General features: G+C 40.4%; 1 protein-coding gene across 16 annotated transcripts in view; it reads right to left on the reverse strand.

The window, feature by feature from the left end:
* Nucleotides 1-15,431, reverse strand: part of raraa (retinoic acid receptor, alpha a) — a 735,685-nt gene that overhangs the window by 205,353 nt on the left and 514,901 nt on the right. For 10 of the 16 annotated variants that reach the window (XM_063037129.1, XM_063037127.1, XM_063037130.1 and 7 more), the window contains one exon: nucleotides 10,888-11,423. The exons of 5 other annotated variants lie outside the window; for them this stretch is intronic. In XM_063037129.1, the coding sequence (XP_062893199.1) occupies nucleotides 10,888-11,062 (175 nt within the window). In that variant the 5' untranslated portion in view covers nucleotides 11,063-11,423. Of the gene's footprint in view, nucleotides 1-10,887; nucleotides 11,424-12,566; nucleotides 12,639-15,431 lie in introns of all 16 variants that reach the window. One more of the 16 variants, XM_063037132.1, reaches the window with a different exon arrangement.

The following is a 15,431-nucleotide window of genomic DNA, read 5'->3' on the forward strand; positions in this document are numbered from 1 at the left end:
AGCATGTGCTATCGGGCCACAAGGAAACGATATGATTTGGCAATATGAGTCAGCTGCACCTTTTCTCATTCCCTGTCACACCCACTGTTGAGCTTGAACGCACGCGAGGTCATTACCCGCGTGTCATCCATGTCAGCGCGGGAAGGAGATCAACTTCTCCAGCTTGCAAATGAAGGCGGCCTGAAAAGTATGTTTGACATAACATCTCTGCCGGCATTCTGGATCAAAGTCAAGGCTAAATATCCTGAGATAGCCACAGAAGCACTGAAAACGTTGCTGCCAATTCCAACATATCTCTGCGAAGCGGGCTTTTCTGCAATGAATGCAACAAAAACTAAATTGCGGAATAGACTGGACATCAGGAACCTCCAAGTATCGCTGTCTCCCATCACCCCTCGATGGGACCGTCTTGTTGCAGGGAAACAAGCCCAGGGCTCCCACTGATTCACCAATACTGGTGTGTTGCAATGATTTTATATGTTCATACGGGGAAAATATGTGTCGTGTGTTTAATATCCAAACATTACTTAAAATGTTATGATACTATTGACTGATAAGTGACTTATATAACCATATAACAATTACAGCATGGAAATAGGCCATCTCAGCCCTTCTAGTCCGTGCTGAACGCTACTCTCACCTAGTTCCACCGACCTGCACTCAGCCCATAACCCTCCATTCCTTTTCTGTCCATATATCTATCCAATTTTTCTTTAAATGATAATACCGAACCTGCCTCTACCACTTCTACTGGAAGTTCGTTCAACACTTACTTCAAGCTCTCCAGATAATTGACTTATCACTATATTCATGCGAGGAAAATATGCGCTGTGTTTAATATTAAATTTGTTAGATAAACCCTTTTAGAAACGAAATTGAGTGTATTAGCCACTTATCACCTATGTTCTGGTCGTAATTAACACCCCCCTGAACAGAATCGCCAAAAACGATTTGTAGGAAAAAAATTGGCACATACATGCCTGCACAAGTCACACATGTGCACACATGTGCCCGCACAAGGTTTCATGGTCATGGTAGTCTTTCTCTGGGTAAACACAACATACTTGACTGGTCCTCTTGTCCGTTGGCAACCCTACCGCCCTCCCCGCTCCCGGGTCGGCCGGTCCGCAGTGCAAACAAGGTTGGGGACCCCTGGTTTAAAAGTATTGCTTGGTATGTGACAATCCTCCTTCACAATCTGGATCAGTGTTCAGTCACAGTCAAAATAAAGCCATTTCATCCTGAGCCACCTACAGTCTCTGAAAAAGATGATTATTTAAAAATTCTCACACTTATTTTCAAATCCCTCCATGATCTATCCTCTTCCTATCTCTGTAGCATCCTCCAGCTTTCACACCTTGTCTCCATTCAATTTGAGCCTCTCATCTAACAATTTCTACCGTCACCACCTATGTTTTCAGTTTACTTGGCCCTTTGCACTAGGAAGTCCTTCCCTAATCCTCAGCGCCTCTCTGGTCTCTTTCCAATGTGCTCTTTAAAAGCTACCTTTATCAAACTTTCAGTCACCTGCCTGGCATCTTTCCAGTGGCTCACCGGTAAACGGTACTTACTGGACAATGCTCCTGCAAAAATCCTTATATCACTTAGCCTACATTAAAGGTGCTTTAAAGAGGTAAGCTGTAGTTGACCTAGTGAAATACAAGGAGCTTTAAAGAAAAGGCAGAAAACAAATAGATGTGCTTTACTAAGTAGGATTACAGTCACTACTATAAATACAGAAAACCTAGAAGATTTGCAAAAAAAAATCAAGAACCTGCCAAGATAAAGATTCTTATTATGGAAACTTCCCCAAACTAAAGACGTTATTCTGCCAAATAACGTACAGTGCCTGGATCATAGCAAAACCCATGAAGGAATATGTCTCAGGAAATAGAATCTTAGTTGGCTGTGTACGTGTTCGATGTTCTCCATGGACTGAGTGCTCTTGGCAATTTTCAGAACAGGAATGTTTCCAGTCACATACACCGGCATAGCAAACATGATTTTCTGCACATTTTAAAATGCAAACAACAGGAATTCTGCAGATGCTGGAAATTCAAGCAACACACATCAAAGTTGCTGGTGAACGCAGCAGGCCAGGCAGGATCTCTAGGAAGAGGTACAGTCGACATTTCAGGCCGAGACCCTTCGACAGGACAAAGGGTCTCGGCCTGAAACATCGACTGTACCTCTTCCTAGAGATCCTGCCTGGCCTGCTGCGTTCACCAGTAACTTTGATGTGTGTTTCTGCACATTTTATTTTCACTGAAGATTAGAGTACAATAGGAACAGCTAGTTGCCCGATAATTTGATGGGCGCCCTAAGTTATTTCCTCTACCATGCTACCTAGGAAGGCACCAAATTCAAATTTGAACTTATCCAGAGTTTGCTAATCCACAATTAGGATAGATGGCAGTAAGTCTCAAGGTGGTAACATCCATCATCAAGGATCCCCACCACCCAGGCCATGCTATCTTCTCACAGCTGCAATTGGGCAGAAGGTACAGTAGCCTTAAGTCCCACACCACCAGGTTCAGGGATGCTACCTCCCTTCAACCATTAAGTTCTTAAAACAAACAGCACAACACTAATCACTATAGTATGGCATCAGCATAACCACTTGGCAATAAAATGGACCTTTTTCCGCTTTGTGTTCTTTCTTGTAAAAATTGTGTATAATTTATGTTTAATTTATGCTTTTATGAATGCTGCTTATATGATACTGTGCGCCTGTGTTAACGCTGAAAATGTTTTTTCATTACACCTGGGCATACACATACTTGTGAATATGACAATAAACTCAACTTTGATTAAATCAGCCACAATTCCCTTCGCCCTCCAGTTAAAATGGGTGTTGACAGAATGGCGGCTCAAGTGATTACCACGTAGGAAAGGCACTATGGGATGATGCTATTAGAATAGGGCAGAGTAGTGTGGAGAAATGGCAGGATTGACATCAGTGCAAGCTATATCACTATGTCAGTTTGAATGTTCATAGATTACTGGACTTGATCTCCTGATTCACCAGCTCATTTTGTCAACTGTTAAATACTTGCAAAGGGAACACACCATGCTGGCAAAACCAAGACAGAAGAGATTCTGCAGGTGCTGGAAATCTTGAGAAATACACACAACAAAATGCTGGAGAAACTCAGCGGGTTGGGCATCTATGAAGGGAAATGAACAGTCAGCGTTTTGTGCCGAGACCCTTCATCAGAATTCTGAATTCCTCCAGCAATTTGTGTGCGACTCCAGCAAAACATTTTTCACATTGCAGTTGAAGCAAATAGTCACAGTATTTAAGGGGAAGCTAGTTAACAGCATTAATAAGAAGAAGTAAGCAATAATAATGACATGGTTGGATATGGGCTGGATCTCTCTTTTGTGCATCTCTCCTGACATTTGCTAACTGGACTTTACATGACAGTGTGCCATTGAGGAAAATCTACAGGCTCAAAACCTTAGTCATGTTACATTATAGCAAAGACTACACTTCAAAAACAATTTGCCAGCTGTGAAGAACATTGAGTGCTTCACTGTGAAATCTCCAGGCCCCTTGTAAATGTGGTCAGATAATGAAATCTTTATCAACATTTATCCCTTAACAAGCATGTTTGGTTACATTTCTTATTTTCTGTGACACCATGCTGCGCACATATTAGCTGTTGAATTTCCGCACACAAAAATTATGTACTTCAAATGTACTTCACTTGTTTACCCTGTCTTCACTTCATGTCCACAGACACAACACATTGACAAGAAATTACTAGAATAGCAAGCAGGAGTAGGAATCCTGCTCAGCTCTCTCCATTGTAAGCTAGGATGTTAAACACGGCTGCAATGCTTATTCATTGTTCTAGCTAATCAGCAACAAAATATAGATTGACAATATTTTTGCACCTTGAGGGTTCCTAGTCTGTATGGGTCAGTAACATGCTCTGTGAACAGTTACATTATCAAGGGAAATCTACTTACTTACAAAATTTGTGCTTGGATTTAAAACTGAATTAATTACTGTCCAAATAACCCTTTGTAAGTATTGGCACAGAGTTGTGTTGATTACATTTTGATTTAATCATCAGATCTCATTCTCCTGCAAACAGCTGACAGAACTGTGATAACATGACAAAGAGCGAAATGTGCTTTAGCTTTTCAGCTGTCACCTCAGTTTGCATAATGGTTGAAAACAGACACTTCAAATAACAGAGGGCTCACTCAAACCTGTGATAAGGAGACATTAGTGTTCAAAATTGAAATCAAGCTTTCAACCAACTAGCTATTTTTTGTGTAGAAGTTCAATTTTAGTTAAACCCATAATAATTTATTCAGCACATTCCCCTGGCTTCTTATTAGTCATATTTGTCATTTTGAGAGCCAAAGAAAATGGCAATATTTAGAAAACTTACATCTGAACCAATACACCCAATGCAGTTAATTAATCATTTTACACTATACTAGCAACCACGACTTCCTCTGCTATAAAGTGATCAGTGATGTTCAGAGGGTGTAAAGGGTTCTAGATACATGTAGACCCTCTTCTTCCAAGTTGCTCCAATTAATACCTTTAACCCACAGTACCCCAGCCTTTATGTTTAAACAGGCATGCCACAAGATCGGGTGCTCAGGCAGACACCTGTGGTCTGCAAACAGGCCAATCTCAGGTAATAAAGGAGTTCCATTTTTACAGTTGACTAAGTCAATTTTGTGCATGACCTACGCTATATTCCATCTGCCACTTCTCCCAATCTGTCCAAGTCCTTCTACAGATTCCCTGCTTCCTCAACATTACCTGCTCCCTTTTTGTATCGCCTGCAAGCTTGGCCACAAAGAAAATCAATTTTGTCATCCACATCATTGACATATAATGTGAAAAATTACTAATAATAGAGAAGGAGAAAAGAAACTGGTTCTGCTGCTCAAAGGAATGAAGGTATGCCTGTTGAACTTTTACATTTAATAATATCATAGGAGTTGGTTCAAATGTAGGAGGTGTCCAGGAGTCAGGCATACTTAACCTGGTGACAGTCTATCTATTTGCTCTTACCTTTCGCCATCTCCTCGTTAGTTCCATTCCCAATCCAGCACCTAACTATAAAGGTTAAATGGCAATAGTTTACCTGGAACCAAAAGAGTCAATTGGTACTTCATTCCAAATCACTGTGTCCAGATGAAACCCAAATTCAGAAAAACTAAGATTTATTTAAATAACATGAATTTCACATGCAATCTATTTCAGAAATCTTAATTGGAAAACTGTCATCTCACTCCCTACTGAAGAGATCAGAAATTGGAAATATATGTGGGCGGTGAGTAAAGAAAATGAGGTACAGCATTAGCAACAATCTAACTCCTTAAGTGGTCAAGGCAGTAAGCTTTGGGATACTGCCTACTTATATAGAGGGCAGCCATTACATAGGCTTGCTGCCCATTAACTGGATGGTACTTCTGTGTAAGTGTAAGCTATGAGATCACAAAGATTACTATTATTAAACTGCCCACATTATTAAATAAAATCTCTAAATATTTGACAGAAATCTAAAATTAACAGTACTAAAAAAAAATCATTGGTGCTATTCCAAAATGCCAAAATAATAAGGCTCTCAAACTCTGTCTGCAGGGAACTGTAAAGTACATGTCACCAGGAAAAGGGGATGCCTTGTCCCTTGACCTTTAAGAAATCACTGCTGCACTGAGAGACATTAATGTAATTGTGTTAGCACTGCAACCTGAGCCGACAGGCATTCTGTAGCTCTTAATGGTACCTTTAATTTTCATCAGACTGAAGAGGACAAGTGGGACCCTGGAGATGTCTCATTTTATAATGAGCTGCTTGTCATATTACAATGCGGCATAACACCAAACTGAACATTGAATTTTTGACATGCAATGTGGTCTCTTGAAGACATAATATTATACATTTAAAAGATATACCCAAGTATTAAGTAAGATTCAGATAGAAATCCTTCAAAGCAAGACTAACAACTTGTTTTTACATCAGATTAAATTAGGCCTTTGTTGTAGACTTTTGTAAACACAAGGGATTCTGCAAATGCTAGAAATCCTGAATTACACACAACAAAATGCTGGAGGAATTCAGCATGTCAGGCAGCACTTATGGAGAGGAATAAAGAGCCGACGTTTCAGGCCGAGACCCTTCATCATGACCAGGGTTCTTTATTCCTCTCCATAGATGCTGCCTGACCTGCTGAGTCTAGATTTTTATATTGTTATATAGTATGCTTCCCCTTCCTCAACCTAATACAAAGCTCAGCTTTCACCATACATAATGCTTCAGTTTTAATGAACTGTGTCTATACACATTTTCTTCAGTCATTGAATGTGAGGGCAAATATTCAGCACCAAGAGGTGGCTATATCATTTTAGCAAATAAATGGAAGTTTCAACTTCCAAGGAGGTTAAAATCTATTCAGGCTTTGTAGAAATGCAGATTGGACAATCTCTGACAGGGGTTCAATTAACATATGAAAGCAGAAACAATGTGATTGGGTTGAGTTCCTCTGGACCTCTGAAGTGAGCAAAAATTAACTGAAAATGATCAAAAGTAACTGTAGACTCAAGGGTGAAGTAACTGATTATCTCACTAATACGATGAAATCACTAATATCGCTGTTTTAACCTATTTGTACTGATTGCATCAGCCACTTTCTTACCAGTATGACATCCTGGACAGCAGAAGCCTACTTTTATCTCTATTAGGGGTTCCCAACCTGGGGTCCACAGACCCCTTGCTTGATGGCACTGGTCCATGGCATAAAAAAGGTTCGGAACCCCTGGTCTAGATCAATATCAGCTAAAGCAACAGAATCTAATTTAGCTATAATTCACCCCATAGCTATATGTCCATATGTTTGTTTTAAGGGTTATGAAGACTACTATACTAATATGCATTTTGTGGAAACAGCTATAAGTATTAAACACACTATAACTAAATACAGTTTCTAAACTCAGGAAAATAAAGAGCAAAAAGTGATAAAATCTGAATATTTCTGTGGAGTCACATTATTTGGGGATATGCCCCATATGGCTTTGTCCTTTGTTAATCATTTGGTTGGTAATGACACTCACTGGGATTTTCCATGAAGTACAGTTTTCATCCATTTCAATGGTGTGTGCCACTCCACCAACTTTAACCAACAGGTGTATTTACAGTCCATTACTGGTGTCAGAGAGAATGTATTTTGTTGACCACTAGAATTCATTCTGACTTTAGGAGAAGATATGTAAAGACAGCAGTGTTACAGGGTTTTTGCAAGAGAACGTTGATACAATATCATATCTCCCTGTGAGAATGTAAAATTAAGGAGGCACTGGAAAAGCTTTTAAATTATTCCAAAATGAAATTTAAAGGAGGAAAATTGTTTTCTCCTTGGAGACAGCCAGGGAGAAGTGAAGGAGCATAGCTGACATACTGACAGAAAAAGAACATTTTTCTGTTTCCTTGGACTTTGAACCATGCTGAGTTAACTATAAAGCTGAAATGCTTACTGATGAATAGATTTATGCAAAGGAGAAAATTGGAAGCAATGTGGTCCCTCTTCCCAATAGGTTTACCACATGCATAGCACAGGCAGCATAACTATACTTCAGTTGGCAACACTCTCACCAATGCAGTTATTGTAAGCTCATATTGTACCCTATAAACCTAGTTGACATTCCAATCCATTACTGAGAGAGTGCTGCTCTGCTGAAGGTTGTGTCTTTTGAACAAGACATTAAATGGAGGTCTGTCCAGCTTCTCAGGTAGGTATGAAAGATCATAATTTGGGAATAGTCCCAGGGTTCTGGGCAATATTCATCCTACAGCCTGTGGCACTGAAGAACAGGCCATCTGATCTGTATCACATTACTGTTTGTGAGAGCTTGTTCTTCCTTTGATTGCAGCTATGCCCTCACTAATAACAGGAGCTTCAAAACGTTTACTACACAGAAACAAGAATAACTTTTACAACCTTTGAGCCTGTTCCATCATTCAATTAACTTTATTTACCTGAGCTAGTTTGGTGTCATAGAGTACAAGAGTACAGAAACAGGCTCTTCATCTCATCTAGTCCATGCCAACCTGATTTTCTACCTTGTCCTAAATACCTGCACCAGACTATATCCCTCCAAACACCACCTAATCATATACCTTAAAATAACTTTTTTTAAAACAATCTAAATTTTATATTGAAACAGCTACTCCAGGAGAACGTGTCACATTGCCACAATTCATAAAAGCAGCAAAATGTTTCAATATACTGTTAACCTTTTCAACAGAAATCACGCAGTTTGAAATAGGCCACTGTCCCTCAGATCCAGAATGCCTTGCTTCCGCCTGGGATTTGTGGATTCTGGGGTGGCCGATGAGGTCAACGTGGAAACCATGGATTCTTCCACAGACGGGGCAAGAGATGACTGATAAGGTAGCTAATTTTTGAGGTGGTGCACTCTTCTGTTGCTTAGGTAGGGCTTCAGTGTGTTCCTGATGCATGTCCTTGAGATCCTTAATACCATTCAAATGCTTCTTTGCCATGGAGCAGTCTAGGGCCAGAAAGTCATAGGTGTCAATAATTTTTTTAAGGAAGCTTTATTTTGAATCATTTTCTCTATTTGTCTGTTAATTCTCTCACATGGGAGAAATTGCAATGAAGCGTGTGCTTTGGGAGACTGGTGTTGAGCATTCAAATGACGAGGCCAGCCCAGGGTTGCTGATGTCTTAAAGCTGGGAAGGGGATGGATGTTGGCAGTGAATTTGTGATGACAACACTGCTGATATTTCTCCAATGTCTTGATATGCCTGGTGTAGATGGTCACATTCTCAGAGGCACGTAGGAGGACAGTGACCACTACCACTTGGCAGACTTTTACTGTAAAGTTGCTTGCACTCATAAACTTACATGTTAAACACATGCACTCGTTTCAGAATTTCCCTCACTATTGTTGTCAGAATAGAGCTTGAGGCCACAGTACAGGTGATAAAGCTTATGTTTATATTTGCATGCTCTTTTAGTTGGAGCAATGCTAGCTTTAGCAAGTAAAATGGCTGCAGTTTAATGGCAATTGACAAACACAGCATTCAAAACATGCTACACAAAATTCAAACGTAGCATTAATTGGGCAGGATCTGCATAATAAAGATTAAATAGCACTGTTAGCTGCCAAAAGAAATCTCACACCAAAAATATCAAACAGTCAGGGATATCTTTCTTATCCAATAGCCTTCCATTTATTACACAATGCCATCCATGTTAGCTGTCTTGATTTGATGGCAGCAGGCAAAGTAAATATGACAGTATTACTGATTCCAGAAATGCAAAGAACCTCACAGACAAGATGATTTTCTCCATGACTCAGGTGGCAGCAATGTAAACACTACCTTTGAGCTTTCCAAGCACGTAAATGCTCAGTTCCTACATTACTATACTGGCCACATTTCAAAAGATCTTTCAATTACTGTAAAGGACTTTGGGATATCCTGAACAGTGCTAAATAAATGCTCGTCTTTCTTTCTTCATGGAGGAGCCATCCTACAGTTACCGGTGGTGCTTTCTCTTATCTATTATGCACAGACTGTCTTCGGGAATCAGGAAAACATTAATCAGCAATTCAGCGAGACTGGGTCATTACATAAACTTCTTCTTTCATAACAAGGTTCTGCTGTGTAAATTCAGCTCAAAGCAGTCCTCCAGTTTCTCTGCCTCCTCTAGGTCCCCAGGGCAAACAGAGGTGCAGTTGCACTGTGCTAACAACAGGACTGATGAAATACCTTGAAAGATAAACAAACAAACAAAGTGCACACTCCATTTCCTGTTGAAATGGGCATGAAATAGGTCTGATTTCAAACTATTCATGGCTGCTTGTGATCCAGGCTACAGATTTAACTCTGAAACTACTCAGATCAAACAACTATAGCATTAACATTATTATTTAGAAATCTCACCCACCTCCAAAGAAATTCACCATCCTTGAGGGATTCACCAACAAATGAGTTGTAATCATGCTAAATATTGGTTAAAATATTAACATTGTTAAGGAACAACAGTAATTAGTTTATGGCCCTAATTTCTGAGAGATTAATGCACTAATCAACATAATGGAATTGATTTCACCTTGAGTTTGCGCCATGTTAATATGAACAATTGCCAATGTGTCATCTTCAAAACCAGCAGAATCCCAGAGATGTTGGGTAGTAAGGAAGTGCAGTGGTTAGCACAACGCTTTACAGTACCAGTGACCAGGGTTCAATTCATGCCAGTGCCTGTAAGGAGTTTGTACGTTCTCTCCACGACTGTGTGGGTTTTCTCCGGGTGCTCCGGTTTCCTCCCACAGTCCGACATTTGGTAGGTTAGTTGGTCATTGTCCCATGATTAGGCTAGGATGAATCGAGGAAACTGCTGGGCGGCATGGCTCGAAGAGCCTATTCCATGCCGCATCCCAATAAATAAATAAATGAATGAATGAGTGAATGAATGCTGGGCGATTTTGTCAATCAACTTTAGTTACAATTAGCTGCACAAAATCCGAATGCTAGTAAAAGAACAACACAAGAGCAACATAACAAGTATCTTTTTTTTCATTTGGGATTAGATGGTCAACTTTCTCACGAATTTCAGAAGCATAGTTTCATCGAGCCTCCAATTTTCTATCTGCAAATTAATACATGGTAAAGTGTTTCAAATTAAAATAAAATGAAAACTAATGCACAGGTAATTCACTAAGAATGGGAAAAATAACCTTGTACATTATTACAGAGGTGATTTATCAGGTCAAATACTCTGCAGTTATAATCCAAACATTACAATCCCTGTGTACGTATTAACAGGTTCAAACTATTTACCCCCACCCCCAAACACAGAGAGGAAAAACGTATGATGTTATGTTACTTACTTGCAGGTGAAGGAGTACTGTAGCCACTGACTGGAAGCTGGTGCTGCAATCCATTTATAGATGGTGGTGAAAGGCCCCCGAGGACCGGTGGGAAGAAGAATGGATAATGGGGCACTGGATAGCCATTTACATGTCCATTACCAGGTGGTGTGCACGAACTGCTGTTGGTTGACATGATGACACAAGGCGCGTGAGGTCGTTCTTTACAAGTGCACAATGAACAATCAGCGCATCAAACAGGAGAAACGCCCAGAGAAACTCAAGGCAAAGCTAGCCTTTCTTGCAAAATTGTTCTCAGAAACACAGTGTTCACATCAAGAAGTTATATAAACCAGCAATTCAAATATAAAAAACTTTAAAAAGGCAGTCTGTAATCCTTATGGATAGCAAGCTTGATAGTCCGTAAAATCTATCCAAGTGCTGTCTTAGCGCGCATTGCAGCTGAACTCTGTAGGAAACCGCTCTTCAAGATTTCGGAGATTTCTTGAGCAGGCCGCCTTCTTCACTAAATCTGGGCCAGATCGAGTGTGCTGGCACTGGAAAAGAGCACAACTGTAAGTCCAGAGGAAAACAGGAAATAGCCACAGCTTAAAGTTAAATCAAATGGTAGAAAAGGCAGGCAGAATCATCTGGGGCCCACCCCAGAAAACATCGATAGCTAGGGAGGAGAGCAGCTCTTGTATGTGCATAAATGTGTGGGCCTTGTGAAGTTGCGTTACAGCATTTAGAATAATTGCGCCTTTTGTTCTGAAACATTTGAGTTCCAGACCTACCGCATGCAAATTAAAAGTGTGCACAAGTTGAATGGGGATGCTTGAAATAGTAGAAATTCATATTAACCACTCCCCTCCATGAACTTATTGTTGGTATGATATACAAGCAGCAATATTTTTCTTGCGGCATGCAGAATGCATAATTGTTTTCTAAAGCAATTTAATGTCCAGTGGCATTAAATTGTGGGACATTTTTAAATCTTACTAAACTGATTCAATATATGCTATATTTTCCCCTGTTTAAAGTAACTTCTCTTTTAAAAAAGAATAGATTACAGGAATACCCAATTTGTGTAACAACTTAAATTCTAGTAATGAATATAGGAGCTTCTACCCGAGCTATTAACTACATAAACTTACTTGTGATCATTGATCAATTTCTCACATAAGAGAAAACCAGCATTTCCATGCCAGAGTCCCTTTTCCACTTGCTGCTCACACACAGATCAAAGGTGTTTGTAACTGAAATATGAAGCTCTCTCACAGTTCACAATGACCAGTATTGCTCGTAATTGAGGGGAAGTGCAACAAAGGCTGTTCAACGGCAGGGTTGACAGGATCTGAAGTGGCCAGACCAAGGTAACCTATCCTTGTCAAGCAGTCAAATAGAATGACAAAGGCAGAGAATGCTACCACTTGACCTGTTGAGCTTACATTGACTCTTTAAAAGTGCAATCAAGTTCTTCTCTGTAACCCTACAATATTCTTTGAGTATTCTCCTACACGCTTCTCAAATTTACTAATGGATTTGCATCCACCATCCTTTAGTTAGTACATGTCAGATCAGAACTTGCTGTATGAGAAGACTTCAAAATCAATTGCTCTTTTGGTAATTATCTTAAGCCCTACACTTTTGATTACTGATCCTCCAACAGGTGGAAACACTTATCTTAAATCTTGATTTACCCATTCCTGTTTCAGAGTAGAATTAATTGACTGCCTTGTTCCACAGCCGGGAGACACAAGAGGCTGAAGATACTGGAATACAGAATGGAAAACAATGAAATTCTTGGGGAACTCAGCATCTATGGAGGGAAATGTTTGAGGTTAGAGTGCAACATGGTAGCATAGCGGTTAGTGTAACATTATTACAGTGCCAACTGTACAATCGGGGTTCAATTCCCACTGCTGTCTGTAAGGAGTTTGTAACTTCTCCCTGTGGCGGTGTTGGTTTCCTCCGAGTGCTCCAGTCTCCTCCCACATGAGTTAGGGTTAGTTAGTTGTAGGCATGCTGTGTTGGCACCTGAAGCATGGCAACACTTGTGGGCTACCCCCAACAGTGTGTTGGTCCTTGACGCAACCAATGCAGTTCTCTGTATGTTTCGATGTACATGTGACAAATGAAGGTAATCTTTTTAAAATCTTAATCTTCATCTGGACTGGCAAAGTGTCTCTACCCAAAACATCACCTGTCCATTTTCCTCTATGGGTACTGCTTGGCCTGCTGTTTGTTTTTTTTTTGCTCTACAGGCTAGCCATTTTCTCTTTAAGTTAATCATGAGAACACATATATGGCATAAAACAGTTCATTTCACACAAGATTTTAATGATTTTTCTAATTAATAATGGAGTGAGTCATGGTTTTAAAAGATGAATTACATGGAATATCAGCTTAAAATCACATAAGAACAAAAGAAGAATTTGACCAGTAACCAACATAGGGTGCCTCCATATCATTCGAACACTCTATTCTCCGTTGAAGTAGGTCACATTTGCAAATATGGCTATAAAATTTCCATTCCAATTAATTCCCGACCACTAAATTCAGAACCAATGCGAGGTGACTCCCATGCTTGAAAACTGTGACACATAAACACTCATGAACACAAGAGATTCTGCAGATGCTGGAAGTCTTGAGCAACACACAGAAAATGCTGGAGGAACTCAGCAAGTCAGACAGCATCTATGGAGAGGAATAAACAGTCGATGTTTTGGGCCAGTCCTGATAAAGGGTCTCAACCTGAAACATTTAATGTTTATTCCCCTCCATAGATGGTGCCTGGCCTGCTGAGTTCCTCCAGCATTTTGTGTGTTTTGATTTATATTCTGCACTATACTGAATGCCCATTTTCATCGAAAGTTTATAAAGCAAATTGATTTACAAATGTAACCCATAGGAGATCAAAGGCATGCATGAAGAGTTGCTGGAAATTTAGCATAAAAGAGAATGTTGTAAATATTCAGCAGATCAGAGAACACAGGGCACTTCTGATATGAACTGGAAAGGCTGAGTATCTGAAATAGTTTTCAGTGTATTGGGTTTAGCTTTGATCACCTCGTTATAGAAAGGATGTGGAAGCTTTAGAGAGGATGCAAAGGAGATTCACCAGGATGCTTCCTGGATTGAGAACATGTCTCATGAGGATAGGTTGTGTGAGCTAAGGCTTTTCTCTCTGGAGCATCGGAAGATGAGAGGTGATTTGACAGAGATGTACAAGATGATAAGAGGTATAGAGTGGAGACCCAGTGCCTTTTTCCCAGGGTGGCACTGGCTGATATGAGAAGGCATAATTTTAAGCTGACCGGAGGAAAATATAGGGGGGATGCCAGAGGCAGGTTTTCAGTATAACTTTGGCAGAGCTGTGAAAGAGGCCAAAAACAAAGAGCTAAGGGAGTAAGTGGGAAGAAGAATTAGTGACAACAACTGTAAATGCAGGGTCGCTACTGCAGAATTCTGAAAAACAGTCAGCCAATTTGATGTTTCCATTGGAGAGAAGGCCACATCATGCATACTGACAGGAGTACACTAAACGAGAAGGGAAACAAGTGAATTGCTGCTTCACCCAGGAGGAGTGACTGGGTGCTTGGATAGTGAAAAAGGAAGAGGCCAAAGAACAGGTGAAGCATCTCCTGTGGTTGCATGGGAAAGTTTTGTGAGAAGAGGAGTGGGCGATAGTGGTGATGAATGATCCAGGGTGTTAAGGGGCGAGCAGTCCACTTGGAATGCAGAAAGGGAAAGGGAGTTGAAAATATGTCTGGTGATAGGATATGTTGCAGAGGATAACCTCCTGAATGTGGAGGCAGAGGTATGGGGGTGGTGTGGTGCTATGGAAAATAAAGGCAAGGGGAACTCTAACTTTGCTTTGGGTGGGAGGAGAGGTGGTGAGAGTCAACGTGCAGGAAATGTTTTGTGAGAGTCCTGACAACTATGGTGGACCAGAAAAGACAGTTAAGGAAGAATTATGACTACTCAGAACAACTGTATGGAAGCATCTTCATCAGAATGGATTCGAGAGACCCACAGAAACTGGGATAAAGGCATGCAGTTCATTTCAGAAGAAGGATGGGAAGTGGTGTGGTCACAATTGCACAAAATGAATATTTGTACTTAAAACCTATGCCCTGAGGAGAAACAGCAGTCAAAGGGAAAAAATGAAGGAGGACCATGTGAAAAAGAAAGGAGAGGGTAAATTGGCAGCAAAGGTGGTGAAATGCTCAAGTTTGTGTGAAGCTAGAAAGCAATCATCAGTGTATTGGAAAAAGAAGTGATGGAGAGAGCCAGAGGGCAATTGAAACAAGAACTATTCTATACCCTATCAAATCAATTGCAAAAATGTGGTGAGTGCGCATGCGGCCAATTGAGCACATGGTAAATTGATTGGGCCTCCTACTTGCAGAGGACTCTACTTTGGGTGCCAGGTTTCGAGCGCGTACGCCTTTCATCTCAGCAGGCCTGGTTTGTAGCTCCCACACTGTAAATTGCCCTGCGGGTCTGTTACTAACATGACTCAGTAAAAGTGTTTAATTGTAATACTCTGTCATTGTTCTTGC

This window comes from Mobula hypostoma, chromosome X1, assembly GCF_963921235.1.
Source record: "Mobula hypostoma chromosome X1, sMobHyp1.1, whole genome shotgun sequence".
Taxonomy (NCBI): domain Eukaryota; kingdom Metazoa; phylum Chordata; class Chondrichthyes; order Myliobatiformes; family Myliobatidae; genus Mobula; species Mobula hypostoma.